We start from the raw sequence: 17953 nt of genomic DNA on the forward strand, positions 1-17953 counted from the left end.
CATTTCGTCCTCTTTAGCCATGAGGATGATTTGCACTCTTGATCTTTGAGGGGCTGTAAGGAAAGTGTTCTGTAGCCATGGGGGCTTCTGGGACGGTGGGGAGGGCAGGGGACTATAACCTGTGCTGAACAGTGACACCTGGGACTTCCCAATGATGGGCTTTGCACCCTCTCTGTGCTGCAGGGGCAAAGCCCCAACCCTGGCTACATGCCTGCTAAGTGAAGGGGACAGCCCACCACTCATTTGCATTTCAGAAAAAATGGAGGCTCAGATGGGGGGTGACTTGTCTTGAGACAGGGGCCAGAAGAGCAGGGACCCATGGAGATCCAGGCTCCCTGACTCTCTCTCTTGGTACCGGCCCCCCAGCCTCAGCAGCCCCGATGCTTGCACCTTTCCATGATGACCCCGAGGACATCAGAACAGCTAGGGGTCCCTCGCTGGTGTCCGGGGGAAGGGCATGGCTCGGACTTGCTTCTGGAAGCTCTGAAGCCCCTGAAGGGGCAGCATGGTGACGAGAGAGCCCTGGAGGTGGGCTCAGAGGCCCTGGGCTCCAGCCCCAGAACTGCTGCGGGCAAGCTGAGGGACCCTGGGCAAATCACGGCTGCCTTTGGGCCCGAGGGTCTCCATCTTTAAAGGGAGCAGGAGGGATGGGATGATCTCTGGGAATCGACCCACCACTGAATGCTAGGAAACCCTCCCCGCACACAGAGAGTTGGCCCGCTGTGCTGCTCACCTTGTAGGAGAGGTAGAAGCCGTCATAGGCACCGGTCATCTGTAGCGATTTCTCATAAGCCTCTTCCCACTTCAAGCCTCGGTCAACACTGATCTGTGGAGAGCAGTAACAGTGACTCACCTACCACTACCGCCATCTTCATCATCACGCCTTCCACTCCCACAGCTCATTGGCTGATGTTTATCTACTTCTGAGTCTAGAACACCTTGTGAGGTCATGGGGCGGGTGGGGCTGAGGGCACCTGCCTGAGGTCACTCAGTGGCATTGCTGAGCGAGCAGTCCAGGGTTCTAGACTCAGCCATGCATGTGCAGGCTTGAGATGGAGCTGGAAGGGCCTTCATGCAAGGCCTTTTTTAAAAAATTTGTGTAATAACCTAATGAAGTTCTCCTCATTTTACAGATGAGGAAACTGAGGCTCAGAAAGGCTGCATGATTTGTCCTGGCTCACTAATCCAGGAAATGTCTGAGGTGGGATCTGAACCCAAGTCCAGCAACTAAGTCACTTGTCCTTTTGGGACACACAAGTATGAGCAGCAGGGCCAGAACTGGAACTCAGGGCCTGTGACTCTAAATCTCAGATGTTCTGTTGGGCTGGGAAAGAAGGCGGCCAGACGACAGGCTCAGGCCAGTATATCCTCGCTGAGATGCTGAAGAAGAGGCTAAGTTTGGGGCTCCCGGGAAGGAGGGGCCCGGACTGGTCACAGTTACCTTGTAAAAGACGACCTGTCCATCCTGAGGGTGGCCAGGCGTCTGGAACTCCTGCTGGCTCTCCTCATAGATCTCATCGATGCCCGGGGCCAGGTCTAAGGAAGGAGGGAGATGCACGTGAGGGTTTGGGGAATCACTGCCCATCGGGCTCTCCTCCCTTTGGCCTGCTCCTCTCCAGGTGATCGAATGGGGAGGAAGTCACACGACCAGAGTCCCTAACGAACCAGGCCTAGACACTCCACGGACATCAGAGGCTCCTGAGGCTGATCTGCTTGCTCCTCCAACAACCCACCCAAGTGGTCATGGAGCCTTTGCCTGAAGACCTCACTCCCTGCCCAGTGAGCCCATCACAGGAACTCTCAGGAACAGTTTGATGGCAACCTCTGCTACCTTGTCCCTCACCTAGTAACCCTTCCTGCCACCCTCTCCTGGGGCCAAAAAAAACCCCAGTTTCTAATGCCCCTAAGGTAAGAAGGGAAGTGGTAAAATGGGAAGAACATTTTTGTATCAAGTTTCTCTAATAAGGGTTTGGTATCCAAGAAACATAAACAAAATATAAGCAACAAAACTACACACACACACACACACACACACACACACACAAGACTATATAAGTCGTCAAAGAATAGAAACAAATAGTTCTCAAAAGAAGAACTGCAAAGTACTCACAATCACATGAAAAAATGTTCCATATCACTCATAAGAGAAAGGCAAATCATAACAACTCTGAGGTTTCCCCTCACACCCTGCAAATTGGCCAAAATGACCCCAAAAAGTGTAACAGTCAACGTTAGAGTGGTTGTGGAAAGAATGGCCCACTGACACATGAGCTGGTGAAGCTATGAGATGGTGTAGCTGCTGTGGAAAACTATAATGTGGAATTATGCAAATCAAGTGACTAAAACATCCTTACCCTCAGAACCAGAAACCTCAGTACTGGGCTGATGCACACAAAGAAGCCACTGCTAAGAAGAAAGTCCCCATACGCTCCAAAATATTCACAGCAGCACTTTTTATGATAGCAAAGAACTGGAAACAAAGTAGATGCCCATTGACTGGGGAATGGCTAAACCAATCACGGCACATGCACGTAATTAAATACTAATTAATTATGTGATGAATACAAAGAAAACATGGAAAGATCTATATGAACTGATGCAGTATAAAGTAAGCACAGCCAAGAAAACAATATATGCAGTAACTACAACAATGTAAATGGAAGGAACACACACACACACACACACACACACACACACACACACACACATACACACACACACCCCCAAAGGGAATTTTTTTTTTAAAGGCAACTGGGGTTAAGTGACGTGCCCAGGGTCACACAGCTAGTAAGTGTCAAGTGTTTGGTCTGAGGCCGGATTTGAACTCAGGTCCTCCTGACTTCAGGGCCGGTGCTCTATCCACTGTGCCACCTAGCTGCCCCCCCAAAGGGAATTCTAAAGATCAAGCAGAACTCAAATGAGGAGATAGGAGAGTGCACTCCCAAGCCATCCCCCTTTGAGGAGATGGGAGGTCCACAGGTATTACACACTACACAGCTTTTTGGACTTTTTCAATGTATCAATCACTGCTGATTCCCTCTTTAAAAATACTATACGTAAATGGTCAAGGAATATGAACAGGCAGTTTTCAGATGAAGAAATCAAAGCTATCTATAGGCATATGAAGAAGTGCTTTAAATCACTTGAAATGCAAATTAAAACAAGTCTGAGGTACCAGTTTACACGTATCAGATTGGCTAATATGACAGAAAAGGAAAATGATAAATGCTGGAGAAGATGTGGAAAAATTGGAACCCCAATGCACGCACTGTTGGCGGAGTTGTGAACTGATCCAACCATTCTGGAGAGCAATTTGGAACTATGCTCAAAGAACAACCAAACTGTGCATACCCTTTGATCCAGCAATACCACCACTAGGGCTGTATACCAAAGAGATCATGAAAACGGGAAAAGGACCCCCATGTACAAAAATATTCATAGCAGCTCTTTTTGTGGTGGCAAAGAACTGGAAATGGAGAGGATGCCCATCAGTTGGGGAATGCTTGAACAAGCTGTGGCAAATGAATGTAATGGAATCCTATTGTTCTATAAAAAATGACAAACAGGATGATTTCAGAAAAACCTGCAAAGACTTGTATGAACTGATGCAAAGTGAAATGAGCAGAACCAAGAAAATATTGGACACAGTATCAGCAACATTGTGTGATGATCAACTATGAAGCTCTTCTCAGTAACACAATGATCCAAGACAAGTATAAAGGGACTCACGAAGAAAAATGCTATCTATACCCAGATACAGAACTGACAGACTCTAAATGCAGATCAAAGCATACTTCTTTCACTTACTTTATTCTTTCTTGTGTTTTTTTTCCTCTTGATCTGTTTCTTCTTTCACAACTGTAACTAACAGGGAAATATTTTTACATGACAGCACATGTATAAAATATATCAAACTGCCTACTGTTTTCAGAAGAGGGGAGGGGAAGGAGGGAGAAAAATTTGGAACTCAAAATCTTGTAAAAATGAATGCTAAAATTTTTCTTGATATGTAACTGGGGAAAAAAATAAAATACTATTAAAAAAATAAAAATACTATCTGTGATATGGGATGATTCTCTGGGATGGAGAGGGACAATTGAGATAACTATGTTTTTCTGAAGCACAGAAGACATCGAAAATTTGTTTGGTTGGTTTTTCTCCCACTTAACAGTATTTTATTTTTTCCAATGACATGTAAAGATAGTTTTGAACATTCACTTTTATAAGATTTTGAGTTCCAAGTTTTTTTCTCTTCTACCCCTCCCCTCAAGACAGCAAGCAATCTGATACAGGATATACATGTACAATTATATTAAACCTATTTCCCCATTAGTCATGTTACAAAAGAAGAATCAGAACAAAAGGGAAAAACCATCAGAAAGAAAAAACAACAATAAAAGAAAACAGTATGCTTCCATCTGCATTCAGACTCCATCGTTCTTTCTCTGGACGGGTATAACATTTTCCATCATGAGTCTTTTAGAGTTGTCTTAGATCCTTGCATTGCTGAGAAGAGCTAAGTCTATGAAAGTTAGTTATCACACAATGTGGCTGGTACTATATACAACGTTCTCCTGGTGCTGCTCACTTCACTCAGCATCAGTCCATACAAGTCTTTCCAGGTTTTTCTGAAATCCTCCTGTTCATCATTTCTTATAACACAATAGTACTCCATCACATTCATATACTACAACTTGTTCAGTCATTCCCCAACTGATGGGCATCCCCTCAATTTCCAGTTCTTTGTCACCACAAAAAGAGCTTCTATAGATATTTTTGTGTACGCAGGTCCTTTTCCCTTTTTTATGATCTCTTTGGGATACATACCTAGTAATGGTATTGCTGGATCAAAAGGTGACATCAGAAATTTGTAAAAAAAAAAAACAATAATAAAAAATAAACCCACTCAATTTCACCAGATATAAGATTCTATATTTATTCCTACTCGGTTTCATCTTATTAGATGTTCTGGCCTGTCAGGCTGTCTTTGGATTGGGCCTCTGTCACTGAACATGCTAGCTATCCCTCCAGGACGGGCGACATTTGTATATTTAATTAATAAGCCCGCACCTCAGACATCACTCTCCACAGGGTGCTGTCCCTTGCAGAGCAATGATGCCTCAGGGGGCCGCCTACTTTGGGGACTTTCTATTTTGGCCTGGACTGGGATTTAGCAAAATCCACGAGGCATCACAGGAAGGTTGGGTGGCTCCCATCGTCCCAGGGAGGGCGCCCCTCCTGGCGGGCTCAGCGAGGCCCTCAACAACGCCGCTTCTTCTCTTACCCAAGATGCCCATGTCATATTTGCCCTCCTTCTTGTCCTTCTCGATCAGGTAGTCGAAGGTGTCCGAGAAGTACTGGAACAGGGTGTTCTGCTTGTGCACCTCCAAGCCCAGGATGCGGTTCAGAAACTTGGTGATGGAGCAGTCTGGGAGGTAGAGGGAGAGGGGAGGAGGCAGCTCAGAGCCCAGAGACCCAGTCCCCAGCACTCAGCAGCCCAGGCCTCCCGAGGAGGCCCATGAGGATGGGCAAGATCTGCCACTAGGATACCAGTAACTCAGCTGTAGAGATTTAGCCAAGGACCTCCCCCAGACTCAATACAGGGATGGTGAAGGCACCTGTGATCTCACTGGCAGAGGGTACTCCCTGAGGAGAAAACTCCCTCCGTCAGCGCAGGCTGAAACCTGTTGTCCTAGAGGTGCCTAGAGTAGCTCGGGGCTTGTCCAAGGTCACAGGAGGTATCTGGACTCTAACCTAGGATTCTCTGGCTCTTAGGCTGGCTCTTTATGCATCAGAATAATAATAACAACAATTGACAATACCCAGCACTCAGGGCTCTAAGGTTCACCAAGTGCTTTATAAACATTATCTCACTGGTTCTTTACAACAACCCCGGGAGGTAGGTGTTGTTATTCTCATTTTACAGATGAGAAAACTAAGGCAGAGAGAGGCAAAGTGACTTGCCCAAGGTCACAAACCTAGTATGTGTCTGAGGCTGGATTTGAACTCGGGTCTTTCTGACTCCAGACTCCACACTATCCACTGCGTCACCTGACTGCTCACTCTGCTAAAGCTGCAGCCGAGCTAGGAAGTCAGAGCGTTATTACCCCCATTTTACAAATGAGGAAACCTGCATTGGTTCAGAAGTTCAGGGACCTGTCCGAGGTCACGCAGCTAGTAAGCACTGCAGCCAGGATTCAAACACAGTGCTCTGGAGTCTAGGGCTTTTTCTAACACACTGTGTGGCCTTTAGGAAAAGTTCAGCAATTTGTACTCCCTAGCTACAAAGACGAAAAGGGCATAGAAAAAGCAAGGAAGCATATGTTTGTGTGAGCAGGATAAAACAGGGGAGATGCCCTCTGCAGGAGATGGCTGGCTGGGGGAACAGTGGCCGTTCTGGCGCAACGGCCCTCTGCAGGCAATGGAAAGAGCCCTGGCCCACAGCAGGGCCTGCCGGGCCCGCCTCCTCCTTGGGACTCACCCTTCTCGACAGCGATGCAGCCAAACTTCATCTCTCGGCAGCAGATTCCCACGGACAGCAGGCCCTGTTTCATCTCTGCAAAGACAGGTGCAAGATGCTGAGCAGCAGCCCTTCACCTCCCCCGGCCCTGAGGGGTGCCCTGGTGCCCTTCCACCACTGAGGCCAAACGTGCCCCATGACACACCCCAGCCTCGGCCTCTTCTGCAGAGTCCTGTCCTTTCCTCTCCAAGGCTCAGCCTCAGTCTGTCTCCTCCAGGAAGTCTTCCTTGACCATGACCTCATTCTACCTAGGCCAGAACTGAGCCCAGCTCTCAGTACTTCAAGTGTCCCTGATTTCCCCAGGCTGGGGTACCACCTCCAAAAGGCCGCTATCTCCTTCATGTTTCGCCTGGGGGCCAGCCTTCTGGGGCTGAGCCTCTCTACCCTCAGCCAGGCTGGTCCTTGGACACCTAGCCCATTACCAGACCCTTACCTAAGCCTGGGCTTAACAGTCACAGCCCCTTGGAGAGCTCAGGGTCACCTCGACACCCCAGTGTGGCATCAGAGGGGGACTGCTGTGGTTCACTGGGTTTTGTGATTTTAAAAAACAAAAACAAAAACAAAAGCTAACCACCTCTGGTCCCTTTTAGTTTCTCTCTCAATACATACATTGCCTCTCGGCTGAGCTCTGAGTCACTGGCAGACTGAGACCTGGTCTTGGCACGCTTCTTCTCTCCCGATGTTAGGCCTGACACAAGGACCCAAAGGTAGCAGGTCCAGACTGCCAGGATCTCCTGAGAGGTCTACTCCCTTCCACCTTGTCCCTGCCCCAGTGCCTTTTCCCTACCCTGCCCAACCGAGCTTATAATTACAGCCTAATGGCTGTCTTGGATGGAGGGGAGGGCATTTCTTTCACCAACTCAGCCCGCAGCCCTCCTAAGGCCTTCCAGAGCTGTCACACTTGTGGCCTTCTTGGGGCTGGGGCCCTCTGAACTATCACACTTTTCAAGGCCTGTAGGACCTCCCAAGTCCTGCTCAAGCTCTTGTGCCCGACCTTCAAGGCCCTTCTACCTTTCCAGCCTTATTGCATACTACTGCCTGTTAGGTATGCCATGCTTAAATCAACTTTGTGACCTGGGCTTTCTTGCCTCCAAACCTTTGCTTAGCTAAGTTCCTGTGCCTGGAATGTCCTCCTCTTTCCTTTGCCTGTGAATCAGACACCAGGCATTTATGAAGCCCCTAGTAGGTGCCAGGCACAGCGCTGGGGGGTACAAAGACAAGAGTCCCTATCCTCATTCCGCTGGATGATTCTTATTTTAGAGTCTCAGGCTTGCATGGGGGCTTTTCCTAGTACTTTTTGTCCCGTCCTTCTCTAATGCACTTCTGATGTGGATCAGAGACATCAGCGTGCCTTATCCCCCAACCAGAATAATGTTTAGTTGGAAGAGGAGAAGATGTTAGGGGGGTGGAGAGAGAAAGAGGGCAACTGTCCAAGAAGCTGAAGGTCTGGGCCATGGAAGAAGATTGAGGCAATCACAGGCTCAGAGCTAGGAAGGATCTCCTCTAGTGTAATCTCCCTATTTCTCAGGTGAGGAAATAGAGGGTAAAAATGTAAGAGGCAGTGCCAGGGATGTCAGCCATGCCCTCGGCCTCCAACCCAGAGCCTTTTCCCCAAACTGCGCCATTCTGATCAGCCCCAGAGGACCTGATGAGGAAAAATGGGGAGAAGTGGCAAAGAGGCAAATTTAGACAAAATGATGGAGTTCTGAAAATAATGAACAGTAATAATAATGATAGCTAGCACTTACATAGTGTTTAAGGTTTATAAAGTACTTAGAAATATTGTCTTATTTGATCCTCACAACAAACCCTAAGAGGGAGGTGGTGCTATTATCCCCATTTTACAGATAAGGAAACAGGCAGGCAGAAGTTTATTGCCTTGCCCAGGGTCACAGAGCTCCTAAGTGTCTGCAGGAGGTTAGGTTTAAACTCAGGTCTTCCTGATTCCAGGTCCTATGGTGCCACCTAGTGCTAATATAAGGAAAACCTCTTACCAAACAGCTATTCAAAAGGTAGGGGTGGACTCTCCCTCATGGGAGGTCACCACTTGGTGGGGGCTCTATGAGGGTGGGGGCTACTTTGGCTAAACTTCCTCTCCCAGCATGGCTCTGTGCACATAGTAGCCATTCCATAAATATTATTTGTTGAGCTGAATAAACAATGATCTGTGGTGGTGGTGGTGGTGGTGATGATGGTAAGAGGGGCACCCTTTGCGTAGGGAAGGGGGCGGAGGAACTCACAGCTCCTGCGGCCCCCAGGCCAGTACCTTTGTCTTCCCTGAGGACCTAGATGCTAAGCTTCTTGCCCAGTCTCCCTCACTCTCCTCTTGAGAGGCAGGGCTTTCACAAGGGTCGGCTCTCTCCATCCCTTCACCCGAGGCTCACCTCGAAAGAAGGCGGCATCTCCTCCTGGATAGTGCTTGGGCAGGGGGACCTTGTTCTCAGACTGGTTCAGGATGGCAGACAAGACTCTGTCCAGGGCTCTGGCTCCGTACTGTAAAGAGATGGCATCTGTCAGGCGCCGGCCCTGGGACAGTTCTGCCTGGCTCTCAGAGCCCAGTGGAAGGAGGAGGGAAGGGGGCTGCAGACAGACTGGGACCCAGCTTGAGGTTCGGTCAGAAAGGGTCAGTCCAGGCTCACGTTTATGTAACTTTGCAGTTTACAAAGCATATTTTATTTGTTCAACAACTCTGTGTGGCTGAGGAGGGGCTATAAATATGAACTCTATTGATGGAGAAAATGAGGCTCAGGGGTGAAATGACAGCTTTTAAGCTATCCCCTGGAGGTGACTGCCAGTTTAATGCCCTTCCCAAGACACCTCTAGCCTGGCCAACACCTACACCTCTCTTTCGCTCAGCCCCCCGCCACGAGGATGCCTGACGGCTGGGGTGCATGTTACCTTGTTCTCAAAGTTATACTTGCTGAGGTCCCTGGACTCTGTGGCTCTTCTGTCCCCATGGGTCAAGGCACCCTGTGTGAGAGAGCAGGAGGGCTGTTTGCCAAGGGAACCTTCTTCTGTGGGATTGTGGGAGGATGGAAGGAAGCAAAACCTATCCAGGGAGGCCCAGTAAACATCACAAAGTCAGTAAACTCTGGGTTAAGGATCATGGAACTTTATCTAGAGAAACAGCTTCGGAGGCCCAGGGGTCCTGGTGACAAAGAAGGAGGGCACTCCTAAGGTTAACGGGCATGGCCTGAGTCATCCTGGTCAGTTATCACAGCCTGAAAGGGACTTGGAATCCTGTGTCATGCCCAGTCACAAACTGGACTGAAGATGGCTGATCCAGCTTCATTTCAGGAAACTCACCAGCATCTAGGCAGCCCTGACCCCCCCCTGCAAGGGCGACGCTTTTGAGGGGAGGGGCAGGGTGAAGCTCATCCAGGCAATTGTGGAAAACTTACTAGACTCTCCAAACGTTTTGCAACGATGGAGGCAAACCTTCTCTCCCCAGCAAGTTCTGAGATCAGGAAGACATACTCAGGAGCTGAGATCTGGTTCGATCGGTGTGTTCGACCTGGAAAGAAACAACCCCATGGAGGTTAGGATTAAGTACCTGGATGGGGAAGTGGCCCAGCTGGTGATGGGGGAAAGGTAAAGACATCTGCTTAGAGGGAGATCTGGGTAGGTTTTACTTCCCAAGAATTAGGGGATTATTCTGATGCTCTGCCAAGGGGGAAATCAGGCAGAAAGCTATGCCTGCCCATGGTCCAGGTGAGAGGTAATGCAGGTCTGTCTAAACCCCAGTGGGAGAAGCGGAGACATAGCCTTGGGGAGGAGATTTGACCAATCAGGCCTTATCCTTCTGCTCAAAACCTCCTGCGGGTCCTTTCCCTAATCTAGACTGCTGCCCTCTGGCCACTCCAAGGTGCTCTCTGACCCCAAACCCACCATGGGCTCAGCGTGGTCCTGAGGCCTGGAATACTTGCCCTCACCCTCGTCACTCACTCACTGCTTCCTAACCCTCCTCTGAAACCCAACTCAAGTGAAGGCTTCTCCAAAAAGCCTTTCCTGACCCCTCTGGTGGACAATGACCTTCTCCCAAGACCTTACACACACTAATCTGTGTTGGCAGAGACATGGTGTTAACCACACATAAAAAGCCTTCCCTTGCTCTGAACACAGGGGAAGTGCTTAACAATGTCTGCTGAAAGACTCAATCCAAAGCTCATTTTGCTTTTCCACACTTACAAAGGGCACTCTAGTGTCCCCCACCTCATCCCCCCTCCACTGGCACCTGCTTTCCCCTTTCCCTCTGCCTCCGTGTTTCTGTCATACCCCCATGACCACAGATTCTAGGAAAGAAGGACCACTGACATAATCTAGAGACAAGGCCCTCAGGGAAAAGCTGAAGAAAATGAGGCTCAGACAATTTAAGAGACCTAAGGACACACAGGTAGCATATATAAACAGTGGAGACAGAATGTGAATCTCGACCTCTCTCTCTCCATCGTTCTGTTTCTCCCAGTCTGTCTCTGCCTCTCTCTCTTTTTAACCAATTTATGATTAGGGCCATGTTGAGACCCAAAGTGGCCTCTGGTTGACTGTAAGCTTCATGAAGACAGAGACTTTCTCTTGGCTATACTGTGCCAAGCCTCCCAGCTCTGAGCCCCATGCTCAGGGTGCTTAGCATCTGCTGAAGTGAAGTCCTCTGCCAGACTGCAGGGACTACAAGGTTGAGAATGTTTTATTTTAAGTTGGTCTTTTCGCAAGTGCCAAGCACTGTACATAGTAGGTGCTTAAAATACCTGAACAAATAAACGTGAGAGAAGAGATAAGTAGGAAGGATCAAAGAAAATTCTGAGGTTTTCACCCTGAATAACTGGGAAGGTGATGCCATCAACAGAAATGGGGAAATGAGATGGGGACAAGTGTAGGGGCAGATTATTTTCAGTTTTGGAAGGGCTAAGCCAAGGTCCCTCAGCATTTTCCATCTCTTGCAACCAGGAATGAAGTTGGGGATCCCCTCCCACCACTGCCTAGGCCCCTGGGGATACAGAGACCCTAACAGGCGCAAAACCCTCTCACTGGTGCTCACCAAACTGCTGGATGGCCCGGTCGGCGCTCCAGGGTAACTCGAGCGTCATGTGCACCCGGCGCCTCTGATTCTTCACCCGCCTGTCTGCTTGCAGGGAGATCCCTGAACTGGAGGCCTCTGAGATTATGGCGACAAGCTGAGGGAGAGAGGAGACCCGCTGCTGTGTCTGCTCCCAGAATCACCGAATGGCAGCACGGCCCTACCAAGCTGGGGTGTCTTCAACAACCTGTTATCTGTGCTCTGCTGGGTGCTGCCCTAAGAGCAGCCCGAGTGAGGCAAGTTTTCATCTAGCCAAAATCGGCTGCCCTGCGTCTACTGCCCTTTGTTCAGCAGGCCCTCTGGGGCTGCAGTAACACAAGTCAGGGTCCACTTCCCAGTGATAATCCACCAGAGATCACAGGACTGAGAGCTGAAGGGGAGCCTTTAGGGGACTGCCTAAATCACAACATTTCAGCATTCTACCACAAAGTCCGGCCCACACCTGACCAAGACTCTCCCAAGTCACTAATGATCATCTAGCTTGAAGGCCACCAGTTAGGGCCCACGAGCTAAGTCTGATCCCAGAGTCTGCTTTTGTGTGGCCAGAGGCTTTTACAGTATTTTTAAATATGATAACACTTTATTTTAACATATCCAAAGCAGGTGGCGGGACAGATATGGCCCCCAGGCCTTGGCTGGCCAGCCCATGCTCTAGCCTTAGCTCAAAGCCCTCTGGGTGAAGGGGCCACACCTCCTGTCCAGGCGGCCATTGCATGCCTAGCTCTTAGGAAGTCATTTCTGACTCTGAGACTAAATCTGTCTGTCATTGTCCTCATTCTGCCCCCTGGGGTCAAGCAAAATAAGCCTGTTCTTTCTTCCGCAGGACAGCTGTCCAAATGCTGGTGGACAGCCATGTCCTCCCTAAGGCCTCTGTTCTGCTAGTGGTTCTTCTTGGGCATGACCCTGAGGCCCTTCCTGCCCTCTCCTGGCCCCAGCGCTCTAGGCGCTCTCCAACATACCCATGTCATCCTTCCCAATGTCCAAACTTGAATGCGGTATTCTAGACAGAGTCTGACCAGGGGTCTGCAGCCAACGATCCCATTTGTTCCTCTGGCCATCATATTGTTAATTCACACTGAGCTTGTGGAACACTCAAATGCCCAGCTCTTTTTCCAAACCACTGTCTTAGCCTGCTTTCCCTAGTCTGTGCTTGTGAAGTTGAATTTTCACATTTATCTCTGTTAAACTTCACCTCAATAGACTTGGCCCAATCTTCCACCCTTCTGAGCTGCTTCTGGCATCTGAGTGGGCCGTCCAATGCTTTAGCTTGTCCCGCTGGGCTCTGGGTCACTTTTAAATTTCATGAGCATGCCACCCATGGGTCACAGAGTCAGGGCTGGAAGGGACCTGAGGGGCACCGAATCATGAATCACCACTCTTTGGAGCCTGCCCTCTCACCAGTCCTGATACATGCACTCTACATTTTCCCAAATGCTTCCTAAGAACATCATGAAAAGGGTCAAGCGGCTGTCATTCAGTGAGGCTCCCTGGGCTTGCCTTCAAAAAAGAATGAATGAATAAATCACTGGTTAAATGCTTACTATCTTTCTCTTTCTTAAGTAGCTGAATGGCTTGGTGGTAAGAGCTGCCCCTGGTCAGAATACTGGCCTTGCTACTCCCCAATCAGTGCCACAGTTTGCTCATCTGTAAAATGGGGATGATAACAACTGCTCTGCTGACTCTGCTCTGAGACTCAAAGAGAGCAAATGCTCTGTAAGTATAAAGAAAGGTCCTACACAGACCCAAACAGTCGTGTTGTCCCAAAAAACTAGACACAATGGGGACCCACTGACTGTGGCCTGAAGAAACCACAGAAGGTGAACATAAAGGGCTACTGTTGCACTGAGAGAAATGACAAATATGAAGAATTCACAAACACCCGGGGAGAGGGAAGGCAGGAGAACCAAGTGGACACACAATGCCTACAATGACTACGGAATTCAGATCGTCCACAAGGTGTTCTCTGTTAGAGAGGCGGTGGCCTACGGGGACAGACTGCTGGCTGCATTTTCTATCAGCTGCAGGCACTGCCCTGTTTGTATTGCTGAATCATCTTTGTTATGAAAGGCTTCTATGAGAAGTAACAGGTATGAAACCCTTGAAGCATCAATAAAATAATAAGAAAAAAAGAAAGCATGGAGGGGGTGAGTGGGTGGGGAGATAAAGGTAGCTAGTTTCACGGGATCTCTGGCCCACTGAGATGATCCAGGGATGGACACTGACATGGCGGAAAGGAGGTAGCTTCCTGACACCTGGAGTGATCTGACAATGGGATGGGCTGACCTGGAGGTACTAGGAGGTACTAGGAGCTGGAAGGGGCGTCCACAGCAGTCTAGTCCAGACCACACCTACTGCTGCTCTAACATACCTGAGGGGCAGTCACCTAGCCTTTGCCCAAAGGCCTGCCTGGGGCAGCCCAATCAGCAGTGATCATTAGGAAGGTTTTTCCCTAACTCAAGGCTCCATTTGCCTCCTTATCACCTCTGGGGCTAAGGCCCAACTCACCTTCTCTCCACTCATGAAACGCTCTTTCTCCTTCAGGTTCACGTGGTCGATGGAAAGGCCCTGCTCTGCGCGTGACTCAAAAGTGACTGTCCCATCTGGTCTGGACACAACCCGGCCTTTCCTTCCAGTCATCTGTATCCCGGGAGAGGGAAGAGGCTGTTAGCAAGAATGGACACTCACATGGTGTGCTACAGGGGATGGGGGAGGTGCTAAAAAGGATAACCACCTCTAATGTCGTTTGGTTAGCACAGTTTTTTGTTTTTGTTTTTGTTTTTTGCTAGGCAATGGGGTTAAACCCAGGGTCAGACAGCTAGTGAGTGTTATGTGTCTGAGGCCAGATTTGAACTCAGGTCCTCCTGATTCCAGGGCCAGTGCTCTATCTGCTGTGCTACCTAGCTGCCCCTCTAATGTCGTTTGGGACTTACAAAAGGCTTTCCTCATCACAAGCCTGTGGGATACCCAGGTTATACAAGGATTACTACAGGGGAGAAATCTGAGGCTCAGAAAAAGGCTGCCTTTGGGGGTACTTGCACGTTTGATTTCTTAGAGACTGTAGTTAGCCTATGACCCACAGCCATTCAGCATCACTCAAGAGAGAAGGCAGGGAGGCGCAGTGGACAGAGCGCTTGACTTGGCATCAGGAAGGCCTGGATTTGAACTCTATCTCTGAAATTTACTGGCTGTAGGACCTGGGCAAGGCCTTCCTGTGTGTGGACCTCAGCTGTGAAAATGCTGGACTCAATGACGGTAGTGGCCCCTTCCTCTGTCTCTGATCTATCTACGCATGCCGGGCTTCTGCGCCAGGGAACATTAAGGGGCTGGCTGGTCACTGGACACGCCACCCTACTTCCCAAATGCTGGCAGCTCGCTGGATACGTCTAACCCAATTCTGAAGCTAGTGGGCTCCTTGGCCCTTGGCAGTGCTAACCTACAATGTGTGCAAGGATGGATCTGTTTTACATCTCAGTGCTAACACACATTCTTTCTGCACCCACATGGGTAGAGAGCAAGGCCGAGCTCTTCTGAGGGAGTATTTACCTCATTCGGGATGCCCTGCAAGGTTGTTCCAGGCCTTAATGCAGCAGCATGGGCGAGTGAATAGTGCCAGACACAGGTGGCAGGTCCAGGCTCAGGCTCTGCCTCTGTGAACACCGACTGTACAAAATCACTCAGGCCCTCGGCATGCCAGGCCACTCTCTGAGAGGACGGGCATGATGCCACCTGGCTTTATCTGGTAGAAGAAATTTCTCACCAGGAGCCCCCCAAGCTGTTGAAACCAAAGGCCTGGCCAGTAATTAAATCAGTAAACAGAACAAGAGGGCCTCCAAGATCTCCTCAGCCTTAAATTCTATGTTCATACAAACCCCCACTGGCTGTCATTCCCACTTTTACTGCCAGAGGGGCAGAGCTGCAAAGCAAGAACCATTTCTGCAGTGTACTCATTGGGAAATACTGCCTAGGCCTTCAGCTGACATTCAGAGGCGGCCAGGAGGAAATGAAGACACCGGAGGGCAGGGTCGTGGGGGTCTTAGTCTAGGCTTTCTCTGCCCCCCCAGTGCAGCACACAGGTACTTCAGGCTCCTTGGGTCCTCTGCTCCCCCCCAGGCTCACCTAAGGCCATGACTGACCAGCAGGTGGCACCAGCTGGCTGAAAGGCCTGCTTAGGACCTGGTGGTCTAGACCCTAGAGGGGCTGGGGAGCTTGCTTTGCTTTGCAGGGGTCACTCTGCCTATTGTTTGACCCAAGCATCCTACTTTAGAAGTGATGCGGGCAATCTGGAGGGCATTTAAGAAGCTGACCTGGAAGAAGGGAGGCCCAGGAGGTATGGCTGGAAGCGTTTGGGCTGTTCTGCCTGAAGAAGTGAAGACTTAGGGAGGCTACCACAGGCCATCCAAGTATCTGAAAGGCTGTCATCGCCTAGAGGAAACAGACTTGCCTTGCTTGACCCTAATGGGCAGGACCAGGAGCACTGGGGGAAAGACTTCCTAACTAGCTGCCCACGCATGGGATGGGCTATCTCAAAAGGTACTGATGAGGGAACACCAGGATCTGGGGCACGAGAGAAGTAACCCACACTTCAGGTACGCCATGTGTAGTCTCTCCCAAATTCAGGATGCTCTGCTTGCTATGGTTCTTTAACTTATCCCTGTGAGGCTCAGGCTTGGGCTCAGGGAACCCTGGATGGCTAACAAGGCTCCTGGCCAGTGACCTAGGACCTGAACTCAGACCTGCCCTCTCAATTCCTAAGCTAGCCCTATGGAAAAGATCCCAGAACGATGACTGGTCAATCAGACCAAGGTGTTATCAGGAACCCACGCTGGGGCATAACAGGCTAGACAGGAAAGGGTGGACAGAACTAGCACCTGGGGAAATGGTGGCACAGTCCCCCAAGGCCTCCAGCTTTACTCACCGAGTCACATAATGAATACTGAGGGGAAAAGTCAGCTCTGGACAGTCCAGCACACATCCCTTTCTCTCACGTCATCACTAAGGCACTACTTGGAACCTCCCACAGGAACTCTGCCCCAGCTGGAGCCTGGTGAGGTATCTCCTATGCAAGAGGCTTGCCACTAACCATGCTGGAGAGGCAGCCTATGCGGGCAGAGTGTACCAGGCCTCGCTGACAAGGCACTCACCTCCGCTACGTGCTCAGGGCCTCCAAACTTATGGATGAGCTCATCCAGGGTATTGAGAGGTAGATCTCTGCCCAGTGCTCTGACTTTGGCCAAAAGGTCCTGTTTCAGTTTCTCGACTTTTTCCAGCACCCCAGGGCCGTGGATATCCCTCTGGGAACCATAATAGTGCAAAGGACCTGGAAGAGGAAATGTAAAAAGCCAGAATGAGTCGGGCTGGTGGTGAGGGGTAGGGAGCCTGGAGAAAGGAAGATTTTCGGGGCACGTGATCATTGTCTCCAAATATTTGAAAGGTTGTCATAATTCATAAGATTTAGCTTTAGAAAAGCCCTAAAAGACCACCTACTCCAACCCCCTCATTTTACAGATGAGGAAACTGAGGCCAGGAGATGTCAAGTGACTTGCCCAAGGTCACAAAGCTAGTAATGGCATCAAAGCCTCATCCCTGACTCCAAATCCAGGGCTCTCTTCCAAGCTGTTTCCATGAGGAAGCCCGAGACTGCAGAACCAGAACCAGAACCAGTGGGAGGAAGCTATAGGAAGGCAGGCTTTGGCTCACCATCAGGTAAAGCATTCTAATAATGCAGTAGAACGGGCCACCTCCTGCGGCAGCAGTCAGACGGGGCGGAGTTGACCGGCAAGATGCCCTCTGCAGTCCCTGTGACTCCAGGAGAGGGCGGCCACTCAGGCAGCAAGGACAGCTTACACATACATGAGAGCCACCCAACTGGCTGGGGGATCTCCTTTGTGTGAGGCACATTCTGTATTAGACACCCTCCTTGTCCTTCAAGGCAAACCAGCTGGGGAGTGAAGAAGACCCTCACCAAGCACAGAGGTGAGAAGTCTTTTACCAGAAGCAAGCTGAACAGACAAGGATTCCTGGGAGAGGAAAGGACAGCTGGGCAGGTCAAGAAAAACGCGAAGGCTAATAGCAGTGCTGGCTGGCTTCTCTCCAGCATTTTATGTTTACAAGGTGTCTTCCTCACAGCTCTTCCCTCAAGGATCACAAGCCCAGCTGTTCTCCATGGGCACAGACAGCCCCAAGAACGTCTGGCCTAGGACCAGACTAGGATAGCAGCCTAACCTGCTCAGTGGGGAAAGGACTTATACCTACGCTCTCACCTCATGTGCAAGGGATCAAAGACCTTCAGAGCCTAAAGGGCCTTAGAGGTCATTAAGCCTAACTTCCTCACTTTACAGAGGGGAAAACCGAGGCTCACA

The 17953-nt window shown here is 49.8% G+C and overlaps 1 protein-coding gene across 5 annotated transcripts in view; it reads right to left on the minus strand.

Moving 5' to 3' along the window:
• Positions 1 to 17953, minus strand: part of SBNO2 (strawberry notch homolog 2) — a 231629-nt gene that overhangs the window by 5241 nt on the left and 208435 nt on the right. For all 5 annotated transcript variants that reach the window (XM_078154089.1, XM_021009040.2, XM_078154088.1 and 2 more), the window contains 10 exons: positions 16736 to 16911; positions 14100 to 14231; positions 11556 to 11691; positions 9922 to 10034; positions 9419 to 9490; positions 8905 to 9013; positions 6482 to 6556; positions 5285 to 5428; positions 1442 to 1536; positions 734 to 826 (listed from right to left, as the gene is read on the minus strand). In XM_078154089.1, coding sequence (XP_078010215.1) covers positions 734 to 826; positions 1442 to 1536; positions 5285 to 5428; positions 6482 to 6556; positions 8905 to 9013; positions 9419 to 9490; positions 9922 to 10034; positions 11556 to 11691; positions 14100 to 14231; positions 16736 to 16911 — 1145 coding nt within the window. The remainder of the gene's footprint in view (positions 1 to 733; positions 827 to 1441; positions 1537 to 5284; positions 5429 to 6481; positions 6557 to 8904; positions 9014 to 9418; positions 9491 to 9921; positions 10035 to 11555; positions 11692 to 14099; positions 14232 to 16735; positions 16912 to 17953) is intronic.

Source organism: Phascolarctos cinereus, unplaced genomic scaffold (assembly GCF_003287225.1).
Source record: "Phascolarctos cinereus isolate Bilbo 61053 unplaced genomic scaffold, phaCin_HiC Scaffold_4;HRSCAF=312, whole genome shotgun sequence".
Lineage (NCBI taxonomy): Eukaryota > Metazoa > Chordata > Mammalia > Diprotodontia > Phascolarctidae > Phascolarctos > Phascolarctos cinereus.